Raw genomic sequence first — 19607 nt, 5'->3', positions numbered from 1 at the left:
TTTCATTTGCCTAACAGAACAGTCATAAGCTCATTGGTCCTTGATGAAGTAGCCCTCTTTTGGCTTATTCTCCATGTTTTGTCAAATATTCTTATGCATTATGTTTAGATCTCTGGTCTGAATTAATTTGTAAGGCTTCCCATGTAACAATGCCTGGAATTTTCTTGAGAATGATGTAGGGTGTATTCTTGAGCTAACTGATGATCTCTGCCTTTTCAATAACACCTTATTACACTTTCTACAGAAATTGAAATATGGAACAGCAGCGTGTATGGGGGGGTGTATCAAAAGGTAATGGTAAAATTCACTTCAGAGTCTTTAAATATAGAATGAATTCTGACCCATGGAAAACTTCAATAAATTGGTTTTAACTGATCCAATCAAAACTTTGTCACAAAAGAGGGAGAAAGTGCTTTGTTTTATCTCTTATAATATTTATTTATGAAGTCCCCAAACATTTCTTGAGAAGCTATTATCTTCCAGTCTTTGTACTCTGTCCTCAAAAACCTTGAGTGAGCAATATTGGGGGTATTTTCTGTTCCACAGTCACAACTAGATTTTCGTAAAACAATATTCCTTTTTTTTAATTCCATTTCAGAAAAATTAATATGGCCAGTTGAGAAAGATGTGTACTTATACTATGGTACTCAGTGACTTGAAGATTTCTGTCATTTTATAGGCTTATGTTACAACTTCTATAGAAGGTTTTTCGTAAGTATCTAGTCAATAGAAGACCATTTCTATAAATTTTTATATCATCGTGATTTATATGTAATATTGTAGAAAACACACTTCTGTATCTCCTGATCTTATAAGTCAGAACTTTCAATTGCTTTTGTAGTGGACACTTGACAGCAGAATTCCCACCAGCTCTATTATAATCATGACAATTTTGAGTCTTTCCTCTCTCATCCCAGAAATTTGCAAGATTTACTTGTGTGATGAAATTTAAGGGAAACTCTTTGACCATCCTTGTTGACTGAGCCAGACTTGACATTTGCTTCTGTTTGGGAAAAATGCTTTGGCTGCCAAACTAATCTCTGCACAGTCAGAAGCAAATTTCATGGAAACGAAGTAAATACTTCCCCAGATGATTTTTTAAATATGAATATAGAAGATGGAAGAGGGTCCTCATCAAGGTCAGCCATCAAGCTGCTTCTCAGTCCTTGGAGAAGAGCACCCACTCTGAACATAGATGATAAATTGAGTGTGTGTGTGTGTGGGGGGTGCAACGCTAGGCCCCCTTCCTCCATGTGGTGGCACATCCTCACCTTTCCTCCATGTGGTGTCCCATGCCCAGTCCTAGGAACCAGTTCTGCAGATGTCACACTTTCACACCTAATTGTACTAACATAGAGTGTTTAGAAAACAGGTTGACCTTTTGTCATTTTTAAAAACTTCTGTACCTCATGAGTGTCTATGTCCTTAGCTCCCTACAGTGTTTTCTCATGTGACTTTAGGTGGGTGGCTTCCAGAACCGTATTTTCTGTTTTCTCTTCTTTTCATAACTTTGGTCTTAAACTTCATATAGTTAGAAAACCCTTCATCACAAACTCACCCACAGAGTTACTCATTTTTACCCCAACGCAGATCGTTCTCTGATTCCCCTGTGTCTTCTAGTTACGCCACTCACTTTTCTTCCCATAAGGCATGAAGCCTTGAAATAATCTCCAATTTATTCCTGTTCTTTCACCCTCTGTACCAAGTAAACTGCCTTAATTCTCTTCCAGAGTCACCAAACTTCAGCATTTCCTCTTTATTCCCAGTGTATCACCACTGAGCGCTTTCTTATCACCCTGAACCAAGTCTCCACATTTGCTAGACTGTCAGTTACAGTAATCATTTCTCTGGCTTCCCCCTTTGAATTAAATTCTCTGTTTAGTTACTGAACCCGCCTACCCTTTGTTTGTAGATCCTTTCTCAGTTCCATCTTTCCTCCACACTCAACTCCTAAGTTCCCATACGTAGCCTCTGGTCGCTTATTTGTCAAATGAGGGAGATAGACTTGGTTCTTTGTATAGTTGCTATACTAATATATTTTATTTTATTCTATGTATGTTTCTATTGAAGTAAAGTCAGTTTAAAATGTTGTGTCCATTTCTGGTGTGCAGCATAATGTTTCAGTCATGCAGATGCATACATATATTCCTTTTCATATTCTTTTTCATTATAGGTTACTACAAGATGTTAAATATTGTAGTATTCAACTGTGCTATACAGTAGAAACTTGTTGTTTATCTATTTTATATATAGTGGTGTGTATCTGCAAATCTTGAACACCCAATTTATCCTTTTCCCCCCAGTAACCATAAGTTTGTTTTTTATGTCTGTGAGTCTGTTTCTGTTTTGTAAGTAAGTTCATTTGTGTATTTTTTCTTTTAGATTCCACATAAGAGTGATACCATATGGTATTTTTCTTTCTGTCTCTGGCTTACTTCATTTAGAATGACGATCATCTGACCCATCCACATTGCTGCAAATAACAGTATTTTATTCTTTTCATGGTTGAGTAGTATTCCATTGTGTGTACGTGTGTGTGTGTGTGTTTAAATGTCATTGGACATTTAGGTTGTTTCCATATAATAGTGCTGCTATGAACATTGGGATGCATGTATCTTATATACTAATTTATTTTAAATAACTCTTTGAAGCTGTCAGGTTTTTAGTAACTTTCAATAATTCCTCATTGTCTACAGCATAAAGTCCAAGTTTTATAGCCTGTGATTTAAATCATCTGGTCTTAAAAAAAAATCATCTGGTCTTAGGGTATCTCTCTAAATTTATCTTCCACTGCCCATCAACATAAAACTTCTATTCTGAAAACCTGGTCTCTCAGGTGTAAAATGTGAATTTAGTCTTTTGTTGACTGTGTATATAGGGCCTCCTTGCTGAAATACACTCTTCAGACCTTTCCACTTGACTGAGTCCTGCCCATCCTTCAAGATTTATATCAGGCCTTTACTTCTCAGTGAAACTTGCTATATTTATCCAAACACATAGTAATGTTCATACTATAAACTCCTGTCACACTTACTACGTGAATTAACTCATGTTGACTCTTATTCTTTGCTACCTTTCATTCTTAGTTGCTTTTTGTCGTATATGTTCACTCTCCTCATCCTCTCTGTAAGGATCTGGCACAGTTCCATGCTTCAAAAATTGTTTGTGGTTGCTGATAATGATATTCGCTGAAGTAATTCCCGTGTCAAGGACATTGTAGATCCCCACATGACATTTTTGGACAGGGAGGAAAGTGGCACCATTATCACCCTTGCCATCTTAGGGGGCTCTTCTTTAAGAACCTCAAGGAATTTTATAAGCAGCCTAGAGAGAAAGTCACTGGCAGCACCATTAATGTGTGTTGAGGATGAAATAGTCACATATAAGTAAGCAGCAGTAAAACCCAGCAGGATTGAGTCTGGGCCTGATGTAAGACATTCTTTTATTCCTTGGCCCTGACCTACTTTGGCATCTGGCCAAATAACTCTTTGTCTCTGAGAATACCTGCTCCTGATTTTGTCTGCTTGGCTTCCAGTTTTCTTTCCTGCCCCAGAGACTGCCTGTTAGTGCAATGACCCCTTTTTGCTTCCTGGCTTCTGAGTGCCACACATCGGCTTCTGACCCAGGCCCCTGACTCTGCCATGCAGTCTTCCCACACTCTTGTCCTGCCACCAGGTTTAACCAGTATACCCTCAAGGTTATAATTCCCAGTCATCGAAAACTCTGAGACTGCTATTCAAAGACCATTATTGAGAGTCTTTTTTGATTCACAATTTGAAAAATTTGAAGTGTTTCTTAGATGCTTGGTATATTTTTACTGTGGCTTTTCTGTGTCTTCATATAGGCTCTTGTACTGTGACATTATAAAAAATAAATTCTATTAATGCCAGTCTCAGTCTACCTCCCAGTGTTGGTGATGGATCAGAAAATAACTCATTCACTCTGATATATGTGTATCTTTGAGGATTAGCTGATGGCATCTGTGAAATTCCAACAGCAGCCATCCAGTTTAGTTAACACTTTAGCTGTCCGGAGCCAGATCTGATATTATTGGGTTCCCTTATGAGCCCAATAGAGATAGTACCACGATATTAATGCAGTTTCCTTCACTTATCTTAAATATGAAATGCAGGAACATCAAGTTTACAGTATATAATTCACTCTGATCTGAAATTAGAGCCTCAGAAAATGAGTTGTATTGTGCCTAACTGACTCAGGAAGAATTTGATGATCCTTACGCCAGTGGTGGGTGGCCTGCTCGGGTGCTCTGACAGCTTTTATGACCCCGGAGAAGTGCTCAGGTGATGAGGTCCCTCTATCCTCCCACAGTTGGCTTTGGCTACTTGTTGGGGTCCGTGGACATCAACAGGGAGCAATATTCATGATAAAGTCTCTGCTCCCTTGCTCAATCTTGCCGCTGAACATTAAGAAAAATGAAGCATGGGCCAACTGGATATCCATATGCAAAAGAATGAAATTGGACCCCTACTTCACACACATGCAAAATTAATTCAAAATAGAGCAGAGATCTAAATGTAAGAGCTAAAACTATAAAACTTTTAGGAAAAACATAGGTGCAAATCTTCGTGACCTTGGATTGGGCAGTGGTTTTTTAGATATGACACCAAAAGCACAAGCAGTTAGTTAAAAAAATGGATGAATTGGACTTCATTAAAATTTAAACCTTTTGTATTTCAAACGGCACCATCAAGAAAGTGAAAAGGCAACCCACAGAATGGGATAGTATATTTGCAAATCATATATCTGATAAGGGTCTAATATTCAGAATGTATTTAAAAATCTCTTACAACTCAGCAATAGAAGGACAAATAACCCAACTTAAAAATGGGCAAAGAATTTGAATAGGCATTTCTTGAAAGAAGACATACACACGAAAAGATGCTCAACATCATTAGCCGTCAGAGAAATTAAAATCAAAATCACAGTGTGACATTACTTCACACTCACTCAGATGGCTGTAATAAAAAAGATATTAATAATAAGGGTTGACAAGGCTGTAGAGAAATTGTCATCCTTGTACACTGCTAATGAGAATGTAAAGTGATGCAGCCACTTTGGAAAACAGTTTGGCAGTTCCTCAAAAAGTTAAACATAGAATTACCATGTAACCCAGCAATTCCACTCGTAGATATACACCAGCTCAAGGAAAATTCAGTTTAATTCCAAGAGAATTGAAACCATATGCCTACACAAAAACTTGTACGCAAGTGTTTGTAGCAGCATTATTCATTATTCAAAAAGAAAACAACTCAAATGTCCACCAACTCATGAGTGGATTGAAAGCAATGTGGTATATCCACACAGTGGAATATTATTTATCAATAAAAAGGAATGACATTTTGATACATGCTATAACAAGATGAACCTTAGAACATTAAACTGAGTGAAAGAAATGAGACACAAAAGGCCTCATATTGTATTCTTCCACTGACAAGAAAGTAGACAGAAAGTAGATGAGTGGTTTCCAGGGGCTGGAGGAGAGGAGACCAGAGAGTGGCTCCCAATGAATACAAGATTTTTTTTGGAGGTGACGAAAAGGTTGTGTATTATATAGTGGTAAGGTTATACAGCTTCGTGAATATATTAAAATAAAACACTCAATTCTATACATTAAAGGGGAGATTTTTATAGTATGAAAATTTTATTTCCATAAAAAATTAAGACAGCCTTGATCTTAAGTCTGATCAAAGAGCTCTGCTTTTTGATCCTTCCATCCATAACCAGCTCCCCACCACCCACAGCTTTGTAGTGTCAAAATTATTCTCCTGTTTAATTCTTTAAGACAACTTGACGGTATTTCTTTGAAATCTAATTTTTTTAAGCACTCCACATGTAGGAATTCTCTCCATATTTCCAGGTCACAGATGCAGTGACTTGAGAAGCTGAAGTTCTGTTCATGGCTTTGAAAGGAATGCAAATCTTTTCAAAAATAGGGAGAAAACCAGGATATCCTGCTTTGGTAGATAACTCTATGCTTTGCAATTATTTATTCTCCATACTATTAAAAATAGTATTTAAAGTATTAACTGCATTTAAAAATACCAGTATGTTTTCTCCTGGAATTTCCTTCATCTTTGAAATGGGAGAAGAACCACAGAATTTATATTTATTAGAATTACAATGGCTGTGTCCATGTTTCTCATCCTTTTATTTGGGAGTAAGTCTTCATAACCCTAACTTTCCTCAGCTTTGGTAGACATCATAGACCATGATTAAGTCATATGTTGGGCTTCATCTTCTTTGGATAGTGAAACTTTGCCAAGGGGTCGCAAAGCCATGCTAACCTTATTGTGGGTGGATAGACCAAGATATCTCAAGTGAACCAGAAAGGGGAATGGGGACATGATTCATGCAAGGGAGTAGTTTTCTATTTCTGATGCATAATGTCTAACCAAGAACACGTGGACAAACCTGGGTAGGTTGGACTATGCTAGTGGTGGACTGGATATCTTAACACCCTGAGCACTTGGAAATAACCATTCTCAAATGTCAAATAGCTTCAGTTTTTATCCTTTATCAAGACCTGACTTTTCTGAAGGAATGTTTCAACTTTGGTATGGTATGGTTTTGCTCAGCCAACTTGCTCAGCTTAGTGGGGAGTCCAACCCCAGCCCAGGGAAAATGTGGGCCACTGGCATTTTAGGACCATGCCAAGTCAGCGAGTAAGGAATCCATGATTTCATTGCCCAGCATCTCTGGGATCCACCACTGCCTGACTTTTTAGTTTTAGATCTAGGATAGAGCCTGTGCCAGGCCCCTCACATTTTGTGCACTGCAGTCTGTCTCCTTTGCCTGACACCCATTCTCTTACCCTCTCACTCACCTTTGCTCCTCGCCTGTCTCACAGAGCTTTATAAGCTTGGATTGGAGATGCCATCCCTACTCAGTGGGACTGAGGCCTCATCCTCTAGGACTTGGCTGCAGGGTGGAGCGCCTCAGTGAATCTAGTTGAAGAATGAAGATTCTGTTTATACACTCTAATATTTCTAAGTCAGTGGTGCTCAGTCTTTAGTGAGCATCAGAGTCACTGGGGTTGGGGGGGGAATTAAAACACAGATTGGTTGGGCCCTATAATTTAATAATAATGCCATGTCCACCACGGCATAGATAACTGAATTTTTAATTTACATTTCTACATCATGCCTTCTTTTTCTTCTATTCTTCTCTTCTTCCTTTCCTTCCTTCCTCAAACATTTATTCAGTGCCAGGCTCTGTATGTGACGCAGAACTAAGCCCCAGTCTACAGAGATAAATCGGTCAGGGATAAATAAGTAAGTTTGTGGCCAAGTCAGACATGAAAAGAGAACACTGACATGTAAGCGGGGCTGTGGTGGAAGTATGCCTGTACAGTAGTGAGGCTGTGAGATTTGCAGGAGGGGTGGGGTCAGCAGGAAAGGTATCCCAGAGTAAGAACAGAGGAGCCAGTGTGAAACTTAGAGTCTAATTAGAAGATAAAGGAATTATAGTAACAGTAATTCTACAGTTTTTTCCCTCCTTTCTAAGTAGTTTAAGTTGCAACCTTGAATAGAAGAATTATGAGCTGGTAATACTGAGCAAAATAAGAAACACAGTGCTTAGTGTTTGTCCCTTTAAAGAAAAGAACTACTAGATAGTTCATCTTGTAGACAAAGTTACATGATATTTTTATCAGCTGATAAAACTGTAGAAGTATTTTAGGGAAGTTGAAGGTCTTTGTCACAGGATTGTATGAATGGATATACTCTGCATCAGCTGAGACGTTCTGGCCCAGGAGAGACCAGAGGTGAGGACACACAGTTGGAGAACACACCTGAGAGGAAGGTCTTTGCTGTGGAAGGGCGCCACCTTCTGCAGCCTTTCTGGAACGGCTAGGGCTGGGAACTGTTTGTGGTACTTACACCACTTAAAGCTAAGTTGTGAAAACTGAGAAATTTCACGGTGTTGATACTTGTACTTAAAGGAAAAGCAAACAGACACTCCCAGGCAGCCAAAACCTACCCATGTGCCCAAAGAAATTAGGTGTGTGATTATTATGTTCTATTGTCAAAGATAATCTTCAAATCTACTGTTTTAGGGAATCAATTTAGAGCATCCATAAATCTGCTGTCTCTGATTTTTTTGAAGAAATATAAGCATTATTATAATCAGTCAAAAAGGTAACAGTAGAGCCACCTACTGTGTGCCAGGCACTAAGTTAAATGTTTTATAAGCACTGGCTTTAGTCTTCACAGCAATTCAGCGACAGGTACCCATTTTACAAATGAGAAACATGAGGCTTAGAGGGGTTTGCCACTGGTCCAGAGCATTTACATTCGGCTGGTAAGTGACAAAGCAGGGACTGGAACCCAGTTTGTGTATGAGTACATGACTTAACCATTATGCTATACTGCCTCACGGGTTGGTTTCAGTTTGCTGTGGTGAGTTATCAAATTACAGATCAGCTTCCTGTTGCCCAGTGCCTACAGCTGGTCACCCGACACCATAGGCCTACGGCTTACGTCTCAGTAGCAAGATGTGATGGAATCCCTGCCTGCAGGTATGGGTTCCTCTTAATGGGACTGTGGAGATCTTGGGCCTCACACAGGTGCCCCTGGAAGTCCGGGGGAATCTCTCCATGCCAGGTGTGACACCAATCTGAAGCAGTGGGGGTATATTACCAGCCTGTGTTTCCTTTCCATCTCAGCCTGAGATGAAGATCAACCTCTTGGGGCCTCAGAAAGATGCTTTAGGCTATTAAACAGCAGGAGGGGCTTTGCCTTAAGCAGTCCCCGGTGTCTAGTCATGTTTTCTTCTTCAGATGCTTCAAGAAAGACCCATTCTAGGAAGAAAAAGATACTTCTCTGATCCAAGAAGGATTGAAAGTAATACTTGAATTTCTTACTTTGAAACTTTGAGCCTTTTTCCTTGTTTAATACTTTTGTTTCTAGTACATTTTGTGTGTTTTCCCCCCAGTTCTGTGTGAGAAGGTTGTGAGGAAGTGCTGGGTCTGCAGCCTGACCCTCCAGTTCACTCTGCAGTCCAGACACTGGAGTGAGAGAGGCCCATGTGGCCCAGTCCTGTGTGGAGCTTGGGCTGCAGCCGCGCTTAGTGGGGCTGCCGTCGTGCTTGGTGGGGCTGCAGAGACGGCCTGGGAGGCTTGTTCTCTAAACCAGCCTTTGTTTGTTTGGGTCTGCTCTGTGCACACCTTAGATTTCACCTCATTTATCTTCGTGACTCATGGGGAAGAAATTTTTGTTTTCCTAGACTGCTTGGGAAATTGTGCATAGAAATTCCTAGCTGTAGTATGCCTTTCTTTCGTCTTTTTATTATCACTACTAAAAAGATTTGAGTCTGTGCTTTTGTTAGTAATAATGAAAAAAATAATATGAAGGTGCTTCTATCGATCCTAGAGAGCTAGGGAATGTGGGATTTTGACCAAATGGTTATTTTTGCCTTTCTTTTTCCCTCAGAGGTACACACATACTCTATTTCCTGAAAAATTTAAAGAAATATGGTAAAATACATCCAATACTGATACAAAATCTATATACTAAAATAATGTTCCAGAAACTGTTTTAAGATGTACATGAGTGTAAATTGTGTACATAGGTACACATAATGTATGTGTGGTGTATGCATTATATGTATGTGGTACACATATATTACCCCTACTAATCCTAATAGTAAGTACTAGTAACATCTCCATGTGACAGATGAGGAAGCTGAGGCCCGGAGGGATTAAGTAACTTACACGAGATCTCACACACGGCTGGTAAGCGGTAGGCTAGAGTCTACGTGCTTAACTACCAGACTCCACTGCCTCCACGACTGGGTGTTTCCTGGGTGATGCAGGAGGCACGTCAGAACTGGGGGGCAGTTGAGAACTCAACCGTTAAGAACCTCAGGTAGATGTTTGACTTGGTGGCAAAGCACTGGACCAGGACTTGGGCCAACAGAATTTTAGCCCTGGTTCTACCATTTACAAGTTGCACATACTTGAGAATGTTTTTTATACTGAATCTCGCCTTCCTCGTCGATAAAATAGAGATGATGATGACATCTGCCCATAAGCTTCATGGAGGGGCACCTCGGAGGCAGCTGACGTGATGGGTGTGAGACGTCTGAGAACAGTTGTGCGCTCCATAAATATTCAGGAAGGATTTTTTACAGTGCTCACGGCTCATTTGGGAATCCTAAACTAAAACTCTGTCACTCTTGGCCCAGTACCCTTTTTCACTCACCTGTGCTGTATCAGTGTGTCTTTCGGCAAATGCACATGCTGGTCTGTATTAGTTTCTTTTCTGGAGAAGTGTGAGATGTTATGCTCTTCCTTGGAACATCATCCTCTCATTATCGTATTAGAGAACATGCTTTTTCTTTCCTTTTTTTCGCCACTAAGCAGTCAACTCTTTTCTTCAGATTTGAGAAGCGTTCTTTTTCTTTTGTCCCTCTTGCCTAAGAGACTAGAATCCTGTGTTACAAATGAAAATTTTCTCTATAAACTTTAATCAAGAAAAATCAGAGTTTCTCAGAATGGAAGGGGTCTCATTTGAACTCACCAAGACCTGGTTTGGCAGGTAGAAAAGCTGAGGTTCAGCCCGAGGGTCTGTCTGACCACCACTCAGCAAAATGGCGGCAAAGTGGGCTGAAAACCCGTATCTTGACTTGCGACCCAGGACCCAGGGCCCTGGTACAGGGAAGCTGCAGATGTTTGAAGTTTATTTATTTTAGTCCTTTGTTTCATTACTGATAAATCCTCTGCAAGGAAGACCTTCCCTCTCTAAGCACTTGTCCTTTGTTACTCATAGACGGAGACTGCATAAGCTGGGCGTGTCGAAGGTTACCCAAGTGGATTTCCTGCCCAGGGAAGTAGTGTCCTACTCCAAGGAAACCCAGACTCCTCTGGCTACGCATCAGTCTGAAGGTAATCTGTCTTTTTTTTACTTTCCATATGATCTCTGGACCAATTGCTGGGGAGTCACAGCCTTCTTGCTGATTTCTTGTCTTAACGTAAGCGATCTTCTTAGGACATACCAAATGCTTACATTTCCTTTGGCTCTGATTTTGAAAATGCTGGCGAGGAAACCCAGTAGTAATCCTCCAGAAACCCAGGCACTTGAAAATGGATAACTTAGAGAGGTCACGCTTTGTCAACACTGTGAAGAGGGGGAAGATCATCAAAGGATAACATGATAGAAACTTCTCTGAATTTTATTGGTAAAAAGTGTGTGTATGTTAAGAGTCATCATTTGTAGGAGTCAGCAAACTATAGCCTACCACCTGTTCCTCAAAATGAAGTGTTTTGGAACGCCCAGTCCTTCATGTCTTTGTGGCTGCTTTCTTGCTACGTGGTAGGGTTGAGTGCTTATGGCTCACATGGCCTAACATTACTCTCATGTGGTGCTTTACAGAAAAGCTTTGCAAAAACCCTGATTAGTTTTTCCAATTCAGAGGGCAATGTACTAGAGTTTATCACAATTTAAAAAGACTTTCCACGTGAGCTCCGTATGAGTGAATGGGAATTGAGCTCCATGCCTCCTTCGTGCATACCAGAAAGTATCAAGTGGAAAAAGTATGTGTAAATCCCAGTGAATCGTAAAAATGCACTAATAAGAGAGGCTGATGCTAATCAATCAAAATGCTTCCTAGAAGTAAAAAATTACACCAAAGCAAAATTGCTCCAGAACAGAAGCAGGAGATGTGTACACTTGGAATAGGGTAAGTGAAGCTTGCACTGTTGGGGAGAAGCTCTGTTGGTATAGCTAAGCACAGTCTCTTTTTACTTTGTTACTTTGTTGTTTGGTGTGGTGAAGAATATGTAAGAATTCTGGGTTCATTGTTGTTGTGTAGTAAATACCGAACAAAATCCATCAGATTGAAAAATGATTTGCATTCCCTGCTTGGTTTACAGTGTATATAAATCAGTGCATTTTGGTTTGTGCAAACTACAGAGCTTTTCAATTTTGGTTTTAAACACATTATGTCAAAAGCAAAGTGAAATCTGAATCCTTGAAGTAGAGCGCTGCCTGCAGGCCTTTTGAAGACCTTTCCTGTTGTGCCGACTGGTGTGGGGACGATTCTTTGGTGGCGGGGCCTCCATGTTTCAAGTCTGTTAGTGAAATGAATTTTAGAAGCAAACAAATAGCACCCTCTGGTGGTGAAATCTTAAACCAGCTACTTCAACAAGCTTGGAAATTGTGTATTAGTGTGGCTGAAAATACAAAGTTAGAAAAGCTTTTGGGAGTTCAACTTGGTCTCTCCTAGGGCCTCCAGGCAGATCAGGAAGATCGTTAAAAACAGCCTCTCCACCCAACCAAAACATTTGTCTGAGTTAATTTGCTGCCGGGGGTATTTGCAGAGCTATAGCCTGAGGTATGTTTATTTAGCCCCAAATTTGACCCATAACATAAAGTTACACAACTGAAACAGGAGAAGGAGTGAATTATTTTTTGAAAATGTGTATACTCCAGATATTGGAAATGGTACAGAAATATTTACAAGGGGAGATAAATTAAGGATGAAAAGGCATCAGCTCTAGACTTTTAAACTGGAATACATCAAAAGGAAAAGCCTGGGCATTCCATTTTATTGCTGCAGAGAGAGCTTGGGAGCCCTCATTATGCTGTGGTCCAAGCAGCAGGAAAGAAGGAATTTATTTCTCAGCTATTGGCACAAGTTCTTTCTGTTTTGTTAACAAGACTCATAGAGCTTTTTAGCGGTGATGGTCGTTTCAGTGGTTTAAATTCCACAATACAGATTTGAACTCAAAGCGAGCTACCATAGCTTTAGACGTTGAAGTGATCCCGGATGGGTTTAGACACAAAGAACTCTGGATTTGGGTTCAGCAAATTGCCCTCTCACCACAGACGGTTCCTTGACCTCTGGCTGCCCGAAATCGTCCAACCATCTGGCTGACGGGGTGCCCTGTGCTCCCTTCATCTGCTGTGTGTAGGGGAGGCTCTACCATGTGGCAGGTTTGGGTTGGCTTCCATTTTGGGGGCTTGGGCCATGGCAATATTTCCATGACGACTGTAGCCGTACAGAAGCAGGAAGCAGTGAACTACTGAATTTTATGGCTCAGTGTGGCTCTTGGATGGATAATATTTAAAGTTGTGGTGCATATAAGATCGATCCATTTTAGCTCATTATTGCTCATGGTGTATGAAGGAATGCTGATTATTTTTTAAGTCATTATGTGACTATGGAAGGTTTAACAGTATTCAGACTAATGATCTCAGAGCATTGATCTGTTCTACATCTAATGAAGTTCTTATGCATTCAGGTTTTGACATGTTCCTATTTTACTCTTTGAAATGAAAGGCAAAGTACTTTGGATTTGCTCAAGCTTAAGCCTCTTTTCTTTACTGTATGTACTATAATGAACATTCTGTTAATTTGTGATCATAATGAGCTGCTATGAGAAACACTCCAGAGAGTGATGTAAACCAGGGAGATTTAGGAATGACGTCCGCATGAACACTGGTTTTTCAGTACAAGTTTAGACCTTTCTCTGCTTAGGTCATTAGTTGCAGAGAAAGACGTCTGAGAATAGGAAACACTGATTTGGGAGCAGGGTATCTCTATTCCCAAAACATTTTAAACACATGCTTCTTATTCCAAGGTAATAAGAAAGGAAAAAAATAAGGTTCCCTGCCAGACTACTTCTGCTCTGTGTTATTAATATCTCTCTGGACTGACCGTCAGGTCCCAAGGTTAGTTAGGAATCCAGTCTTCTGCATCTTTATTAGAGCAGGGAAAGTGACCGGCCCATGACAGGCACCCAGCAGATGCTGCTGAAAGACAAAGATGAGGCCAGACATCTTAGAAACACCGAGGTCTGTGATGACCCCTGGGACAATGAGAACTTAACTTGCTGGAAGAAACGCAAGCCAATCTAGAGGGAAGAGGAGGAAATGTAAGTAACCTGTTGATCGTTTGAAGACCTCTCTGAGCTTCCTCTTCACTTCATGATACTTATACTGGGAACTTGGTGTCCTCATGTTGGCCACCCCCTCCCTTTGCTTCCCCCTCAAGCCTTGTTTCTTATGTCCAAGAGAGCCCCACCTGCTTGCATTTTCCGAGGTGCCATGCAGCCTCATGCCTTCATATGCTTGTGCACATTGTCTCCCTGCCTGGAAGGCCATCTCTCCTGTTTGCCTCCCTTCAGGACCACATCCAAGGGTCAGCTCCCTGGTAATTCCACTTCTGGTTGACATCTCTCCTCATACCATGGGCATAGTCCATTTTCCCTCATGAAGCTATTATTTAACTTATTTAAAGTATTTAATTATTACTTAAATGTCTACCTTTTAGACTTGAGGGCAGGATGTGTGTTCTTTATCTCCATGCCCAACAGAGCGCCTGGCACAAAGAAAGGGCTCAACAGATATATCAGTGGAGGACATGAAGAGTGAGATGATTCTAGACGAGTAAGAAAGAAGAGAAAATGCTCGTTGTGTTTTAGGTAGGATGGAGTATGATCAGTGTGTTAAGACCGCACTGGTTTTACGGGGTTTTTAAGGAAAAGCCATGAGAGTGAGGTTGGGCGAGGAGGGGAGTTCAGTGTTTCTGTTCAGTCAGGCCTCTATTTCGGTGCCCAGGCTGGGGCAGGTGTTAACAGCTGTGAACATGACAGAGTTATGAGAACTGAGGGAGAGAATCACGGAGGCTGCCTGGGTTGGCTCAAGATAGAGCAAGACAGTCATCAGGTTTTTACTGTGCAGAGATACTGTTTAAATGACTTTGAGTTTGGAACAGGTGTGCATGAAGGTGGCTAAGGTTGGCTCTCATTTCACCTTTGAACTTAAAAAAAGTATTTTCTTGGCTGGTTGAGGAGAATTTCTACCTTGGCTTCCCGTCTGCTCTGGCATATACGCGACATAGATGTTGCAAGTGAAGAGATAGTTTCCTAGGCTAAACTAGTCCAGCACTGCCCGGTAAAAACATAAGGGGCCATTGTTCATTTTAATAATGTTTTGTTTAACCCAGTGTGTTAAAAACAGGATCATTTCAACATGTAATCAATGTAAAACTATCAATAAGATGTTGTACATTTTAATATTAGATCTTCAAAATCTGGTTTTTTACATTTACAGCATATCCCAATTCAAACAGTAAATTTTCATTGGAAATACTTGAAGTGTAATGAGATTTCATAAAATTTACCATTGAAAAAGTAGATTCATATACCACTGTTAAATAGCAGTTTTTTACATTTAAACTTAAATAAATTAAAGGTAAGATTTCAAATGCAGCTCCTCAGTTGCATTAGCTGCCTCTCAGGTGCTCCATAGCCGCCCAGGGGCTGGTGGCTCCTGGACAGCACAGCTCAGGTCTGCCACAGCCCAGCTTGATGCTGGTTTAGAAGGTGAGACCCACAAAGCCAGCCTGACCTTAATATCAGCCTGGCTGGGCAGAGGGGCCAGGGACGCCTCCCTGGCTTGTAGAGAGCTCCACCAGGCCCGTGGTGACTTTGTAGACCCTCCTCCTTTTTGTGAGGTCAGCCATATCCAAGCAAGTGTTAGATGGTTGAACAAAAACAAAGTTGCACCCCCAGCAAAGTGAGTCCTCAAATAAGCCTCATCCCGTCATGTTCTAGACAGTTGTGGGAACCCCTCTGGTTTCTCCTTTCATAGTCTGTAGTTTAGACACTGGGATATTCACTCCTTTTGCTCTGTCTTCATGTTGCCCAAAGCACCACTCCAGACCAGGCATGGCCTCCGTGTTAGTTATCTACATCTCTGCTGCTCCCGTCTCCTTCTGCATGAAGTGGTGAGAGATCAGAATTAAGACTTGAGTTCTAAACTGCTGATAGTTGAATTCTAAGTCCTCCTACACCTTGGTGGCCCCAAGAGCATAATTCTTTAATACAAAATCACCAAATAAAGCCATCTTACATAGAATCTAAGTGGAAATATTTATTTAGAACCTTAAATTTGAATTCAGACAGTTCTTAGAGAGATAATTTCCTAATGGAAGCCAATCCTGAAACACCTGAAGATGACTTGGGAGGAAAGAGGCTGTGGTGTCACAACCTTTACTCAGGTTCTCCAGCTGGGTCTCAATTTTCTGGACCCTAACACACTTTCTCTGAACTTATTTCTTAAAGAATCACCATGCATTTCATGACAAGCCATGGTGGCATCTGGATGCAAATTAAAACTCTCTAGTGAAGATGACACACACTAATCTTATTTTTAGCTTCTGTTCCTTGGATAAGAACTGACACTATTCCAGAGAGATAGTGATATCTGCTGTGTTTTGCTTCCTTAAAATCTGCCCGCTATTTCCCTTTTGACACTTGGTTAAAGTGTTAACCCTCTCTCAGAACGAACTGTAGAGCTTCCAGGCCCATTGTTATCAAGGTCAGGGATGGAGGGATCCTCTCTGGGGACATTTGTTTTCTTTAACAATGTCAGTCTCGTATCATCTTGACAAGATTTTAGAAAGACAAAAAAAAAAAAAAGCGCTAAGGAACATAGACATTTCAGACTTTACTTTTTATGTATTATTTATATCAAATAGACAAAATTTTCTAGTTAAAAAGGTTTTTTCCCTATCTCTGAACTAACTTTTCAACTATTGGTCAGGAGAGTTTTCATGGTTTAGTTCTTGATTTATATTTGACCATAAAATATTGGCTTGGATGCTAGCCAGTCTCGGTATTCTAAAGTAGAAACCTCATGGTAAAAGTTAGCTTATTTTTAAAAAGCACCTTGTGAGAGTTCCATAGATGGTACAATGAAATCTCAGTCAAATAAGCTCATGTATCCAAAATATTTCTCCTGATGAAAAATAAATGACAACTAAAAATGAAACCAGAAATGTAATAGAAAAGACAAAATGCAGAGCGAGACTTGGTGCCAGTGAACATACATACGTATATTTCCTTTACCTCTGTAATCTCCAGGTCTGTCGATGGGAGATCACTAATTACTTCTCCCAAGTCCATTTACAAATCCAATTCCCTTGATCTCTCAAGGCATCCCATCTCATAGACCCTCATCCCTGGTAACAGGTACCTCAATTCTGTGTATCACTAGTGCCTAGCATAGTACTTAATATTTGGTGTGGCACTGAATGGGTGGCTTGGCTTAACTCACAGAGCCACCTCAACTGTCCGCCTTATGAGGTAGATGATGGAAGAAATTAAAGAGAAGTAGGTCAAAGGATAAGAGATGGGAGGAGGTGTGTCAGAATTTATAGTTTCAAACATTAAAAACTATCGGTTAATTTAAGCAGTAAAGAACTTGAATAGAAGGGTATTATGTAAGTCACAGAATCAACATGAAGATTGAAAAGGCAGGCTCAGAAGACAGGAAGCGAAGCTAGTTGTCAATAAGACAGCCAAAACTCACAGTACATAAATGTTCAGTAAGTCTATGCCCAGTGAACCTAGGGGAAGCTTGACAAGTTGGGAGCAGGGGGTGATTCAGAATAAGCAGTTGTTCTAGCAAAGACAAGTTGATTCCCCACTACATAGCAGAAGGAAAGTGGTCAACTTGGCTGATTTGTCTTTCAAGGTACGGTTCAATGCTGAGTTTAGGGTGACCTCTGGTTGGGCGGTAAGCAGCCTGAGTCAGGGCGTGTGAGTCCTTGTGTAGCCTGCACTCTTGTAGCTGTAGATGCTTTATGAGCTCTGAGCAAGCGCCTGTGCAGCTGGGCACAGGGGAATGGCTGGCGTTGTGGAGCGCAGCCACTCCTCCTCCTGATGGTTAAAAGCCTCCTTCGCAGTGCACAACTTCTGATTGTACAGGAATATTCTGTCACTCTAGATCTGTTTTGAAAGGTCCTGTCATATACCTCGTTCCTAAATCTTTTGCCATTTGTGTCCTCTAATTGTGACCTTCCAGTCATTGCTCATGGATTAGTTTTAGGTAGAGCCTTTTCTCAAACAATCTTTTCTTCCAAGTGGGTGATGAGATATGCCTGGTCAAAACTGTTTTCATCCAAGTGGAATTGTAACGGTTGTTCTTCTCCACCGAACTTCAGGCCTACACCTGAGTGGAGGTGTACTTTCAGCAGGCCACTTCTGGCTTTTGCCAGCCTATCACTTAGAAATCTCCAGGAGTCCAGGCTCAAATGTTTTCAGACAGCTCGTCACAGGACATTTTTCATGAGGCTGAGGGCAGAGAAACAAGGGCAGCAGGAGTATGAGTAACTGGCTCATGCAGGTTGTTTGCTACAGCTCAGTACATAGTGCTCGCCTGTGCTCATGTGAGGTAACAGTGGATCCACTTGACTTCATGGCCAGATGGATTGGGTGACACTCCAATTCTTAATGCATGGTCTATTTTCCATAGTCATTCAATATCTCACCATCAGGCTTTAATCTTTACTTGGGTCCAGTGGCAAACTAGCGTTTGTCTCTCCAAAGGACAATGACATAACTGAAGAGGCTACACTGTTGCTCTAAAATCTTAAGGACCCATTTTGTGATTCCCTTTTAGAGCTATTTGTGTGATTTGCTAAAGGCACTTTGTGCATCACTGGATCAGCTGGACCAAAATTTTAAGTAATATAACCGTTAAAAGTAGAAGTCTTTAGAGTCACTTGGTCAACGGATTGAATAAGTATATGCAGATGTTGAGTATGTTATCTGCAAAAGCCAGAACGGCCCACCAAGCGTGATGACTCTTAGTATTAGGGAAGCAAAGTATTTGTCATATACTTTGGAGTTTACCAGATCACTCAGCCCACAGAAACTTTCCTGAAGTAGCAAATATCAATATTTTCAAGGATTTTCCTCCCATCCTTTAGCCTACTTATGTCTTAAGAAAGTATTGAAGGTACCAATCCAGCTGACTCCCCAGGTTCTGCTGGCAGGTCTATAAATGGAACCAGCTCTCTGGCTCAACCTTGGTGTAAGGTTATGAAGATGCAAAGAGAAATGAGGTGGGTCTTCATTGGCTGTCAAGCAAGGATTGGTGTTGAGTGGGTTTAGGGGGTACTTCTAGGCGTCTCTATTCTCCTGTGTATTCAATTTTTCATTATTTCCTGACCAGTCTGTTGTTTCACATAAGTGATCTTGTGAGGACTTTTTGTGTGGCAATTCAGTGGACTTTATCCAGGCACCTACAGAATTCTAAATTTGCATGTGATTTCAGCAGACATTTATATAGACATTTATCCAAACCAGAGAAATTCTCTGAGTTTATGCCTTGAGCTAAAATATAGAGATGTGAGCTTGTCATCTCTTCTTTAAGCCTTCTAGTCTCATTAGTAGCAACCACCTCACCCTAGTGTCTTTAAATTCATCATGCCATTTGCACTCTTCAATGGCAGTGAAAATTTGATCCGTTAAATCCTTCTTTTCGATAGACAGTTCATTAAAGATCACCACAGAAGGCAAATTATCTAGTGATTTTTATGGCTGACAGGTTCCCATTCCTGAACTCTGAGTTTTCATTTTCTTTAGCCCATTATTAGGGCAAATAACCAACACTGATTCTCCAAGTGACTGTCTTCTGACACTAATTTCTGTACCAGTCTGGGTTCATGGTTACCAACAGTAGAAACTAACTCTGGTTCACTTAAACAGAAATGATACTTGTTAGAAATATAAGAGATACTTGATAAAATTGATTGAAAAGTTAGAGAATTAGGTCAGAAATAGAAAGAAGGCGGTG

General features: G+C 40.6%; 1 protein-coding gene across 3 annotated transcripts in view; it reads left to right on the top strand.

Moving 5' to 3' along the window:
• Positions 1-19607, top strand: part of DYNC1I1 (dynein cytoplasmic 1 intermediate chain 1) — a 378042-nt gene that overhangs the window by 143732 nt on the left and 214703 nt on the right. For all 3 annotated transcript variants that reach the window (XM_006178522.3, XM_032483976.1, XM_032483975.1), the window contains one exon: positions 10788-10903. In XM_006178522.3, the coding sequence (XP_006178584.1) occupies positions 10788-10903 (116 nt within the window). The remainder of the gene's footprint in view (positions 1-10787; positions 10904-19607) is intronic.

The sequence above is a fragment of the Camelus ferus genome, chromosome 7, assembly GCF_009834535.1.
Source record: "Camelus ferus isolate YT-003-E chromosome 7, BCGSAC_Cfer_1.0, whole genome shotgun sequence".
NCBI classification, from domain to species: Eukaryota; Metazoa; Chordata; class Mammalia; order Artiodactyla; family Camelidae; genus Camelus; species Camelus ferus.
The sequence above is the reverse complement of the archived record's forward strand: the minus strand, read 5'-3'. Positions and strand labels throughout refer to the sequence as shown.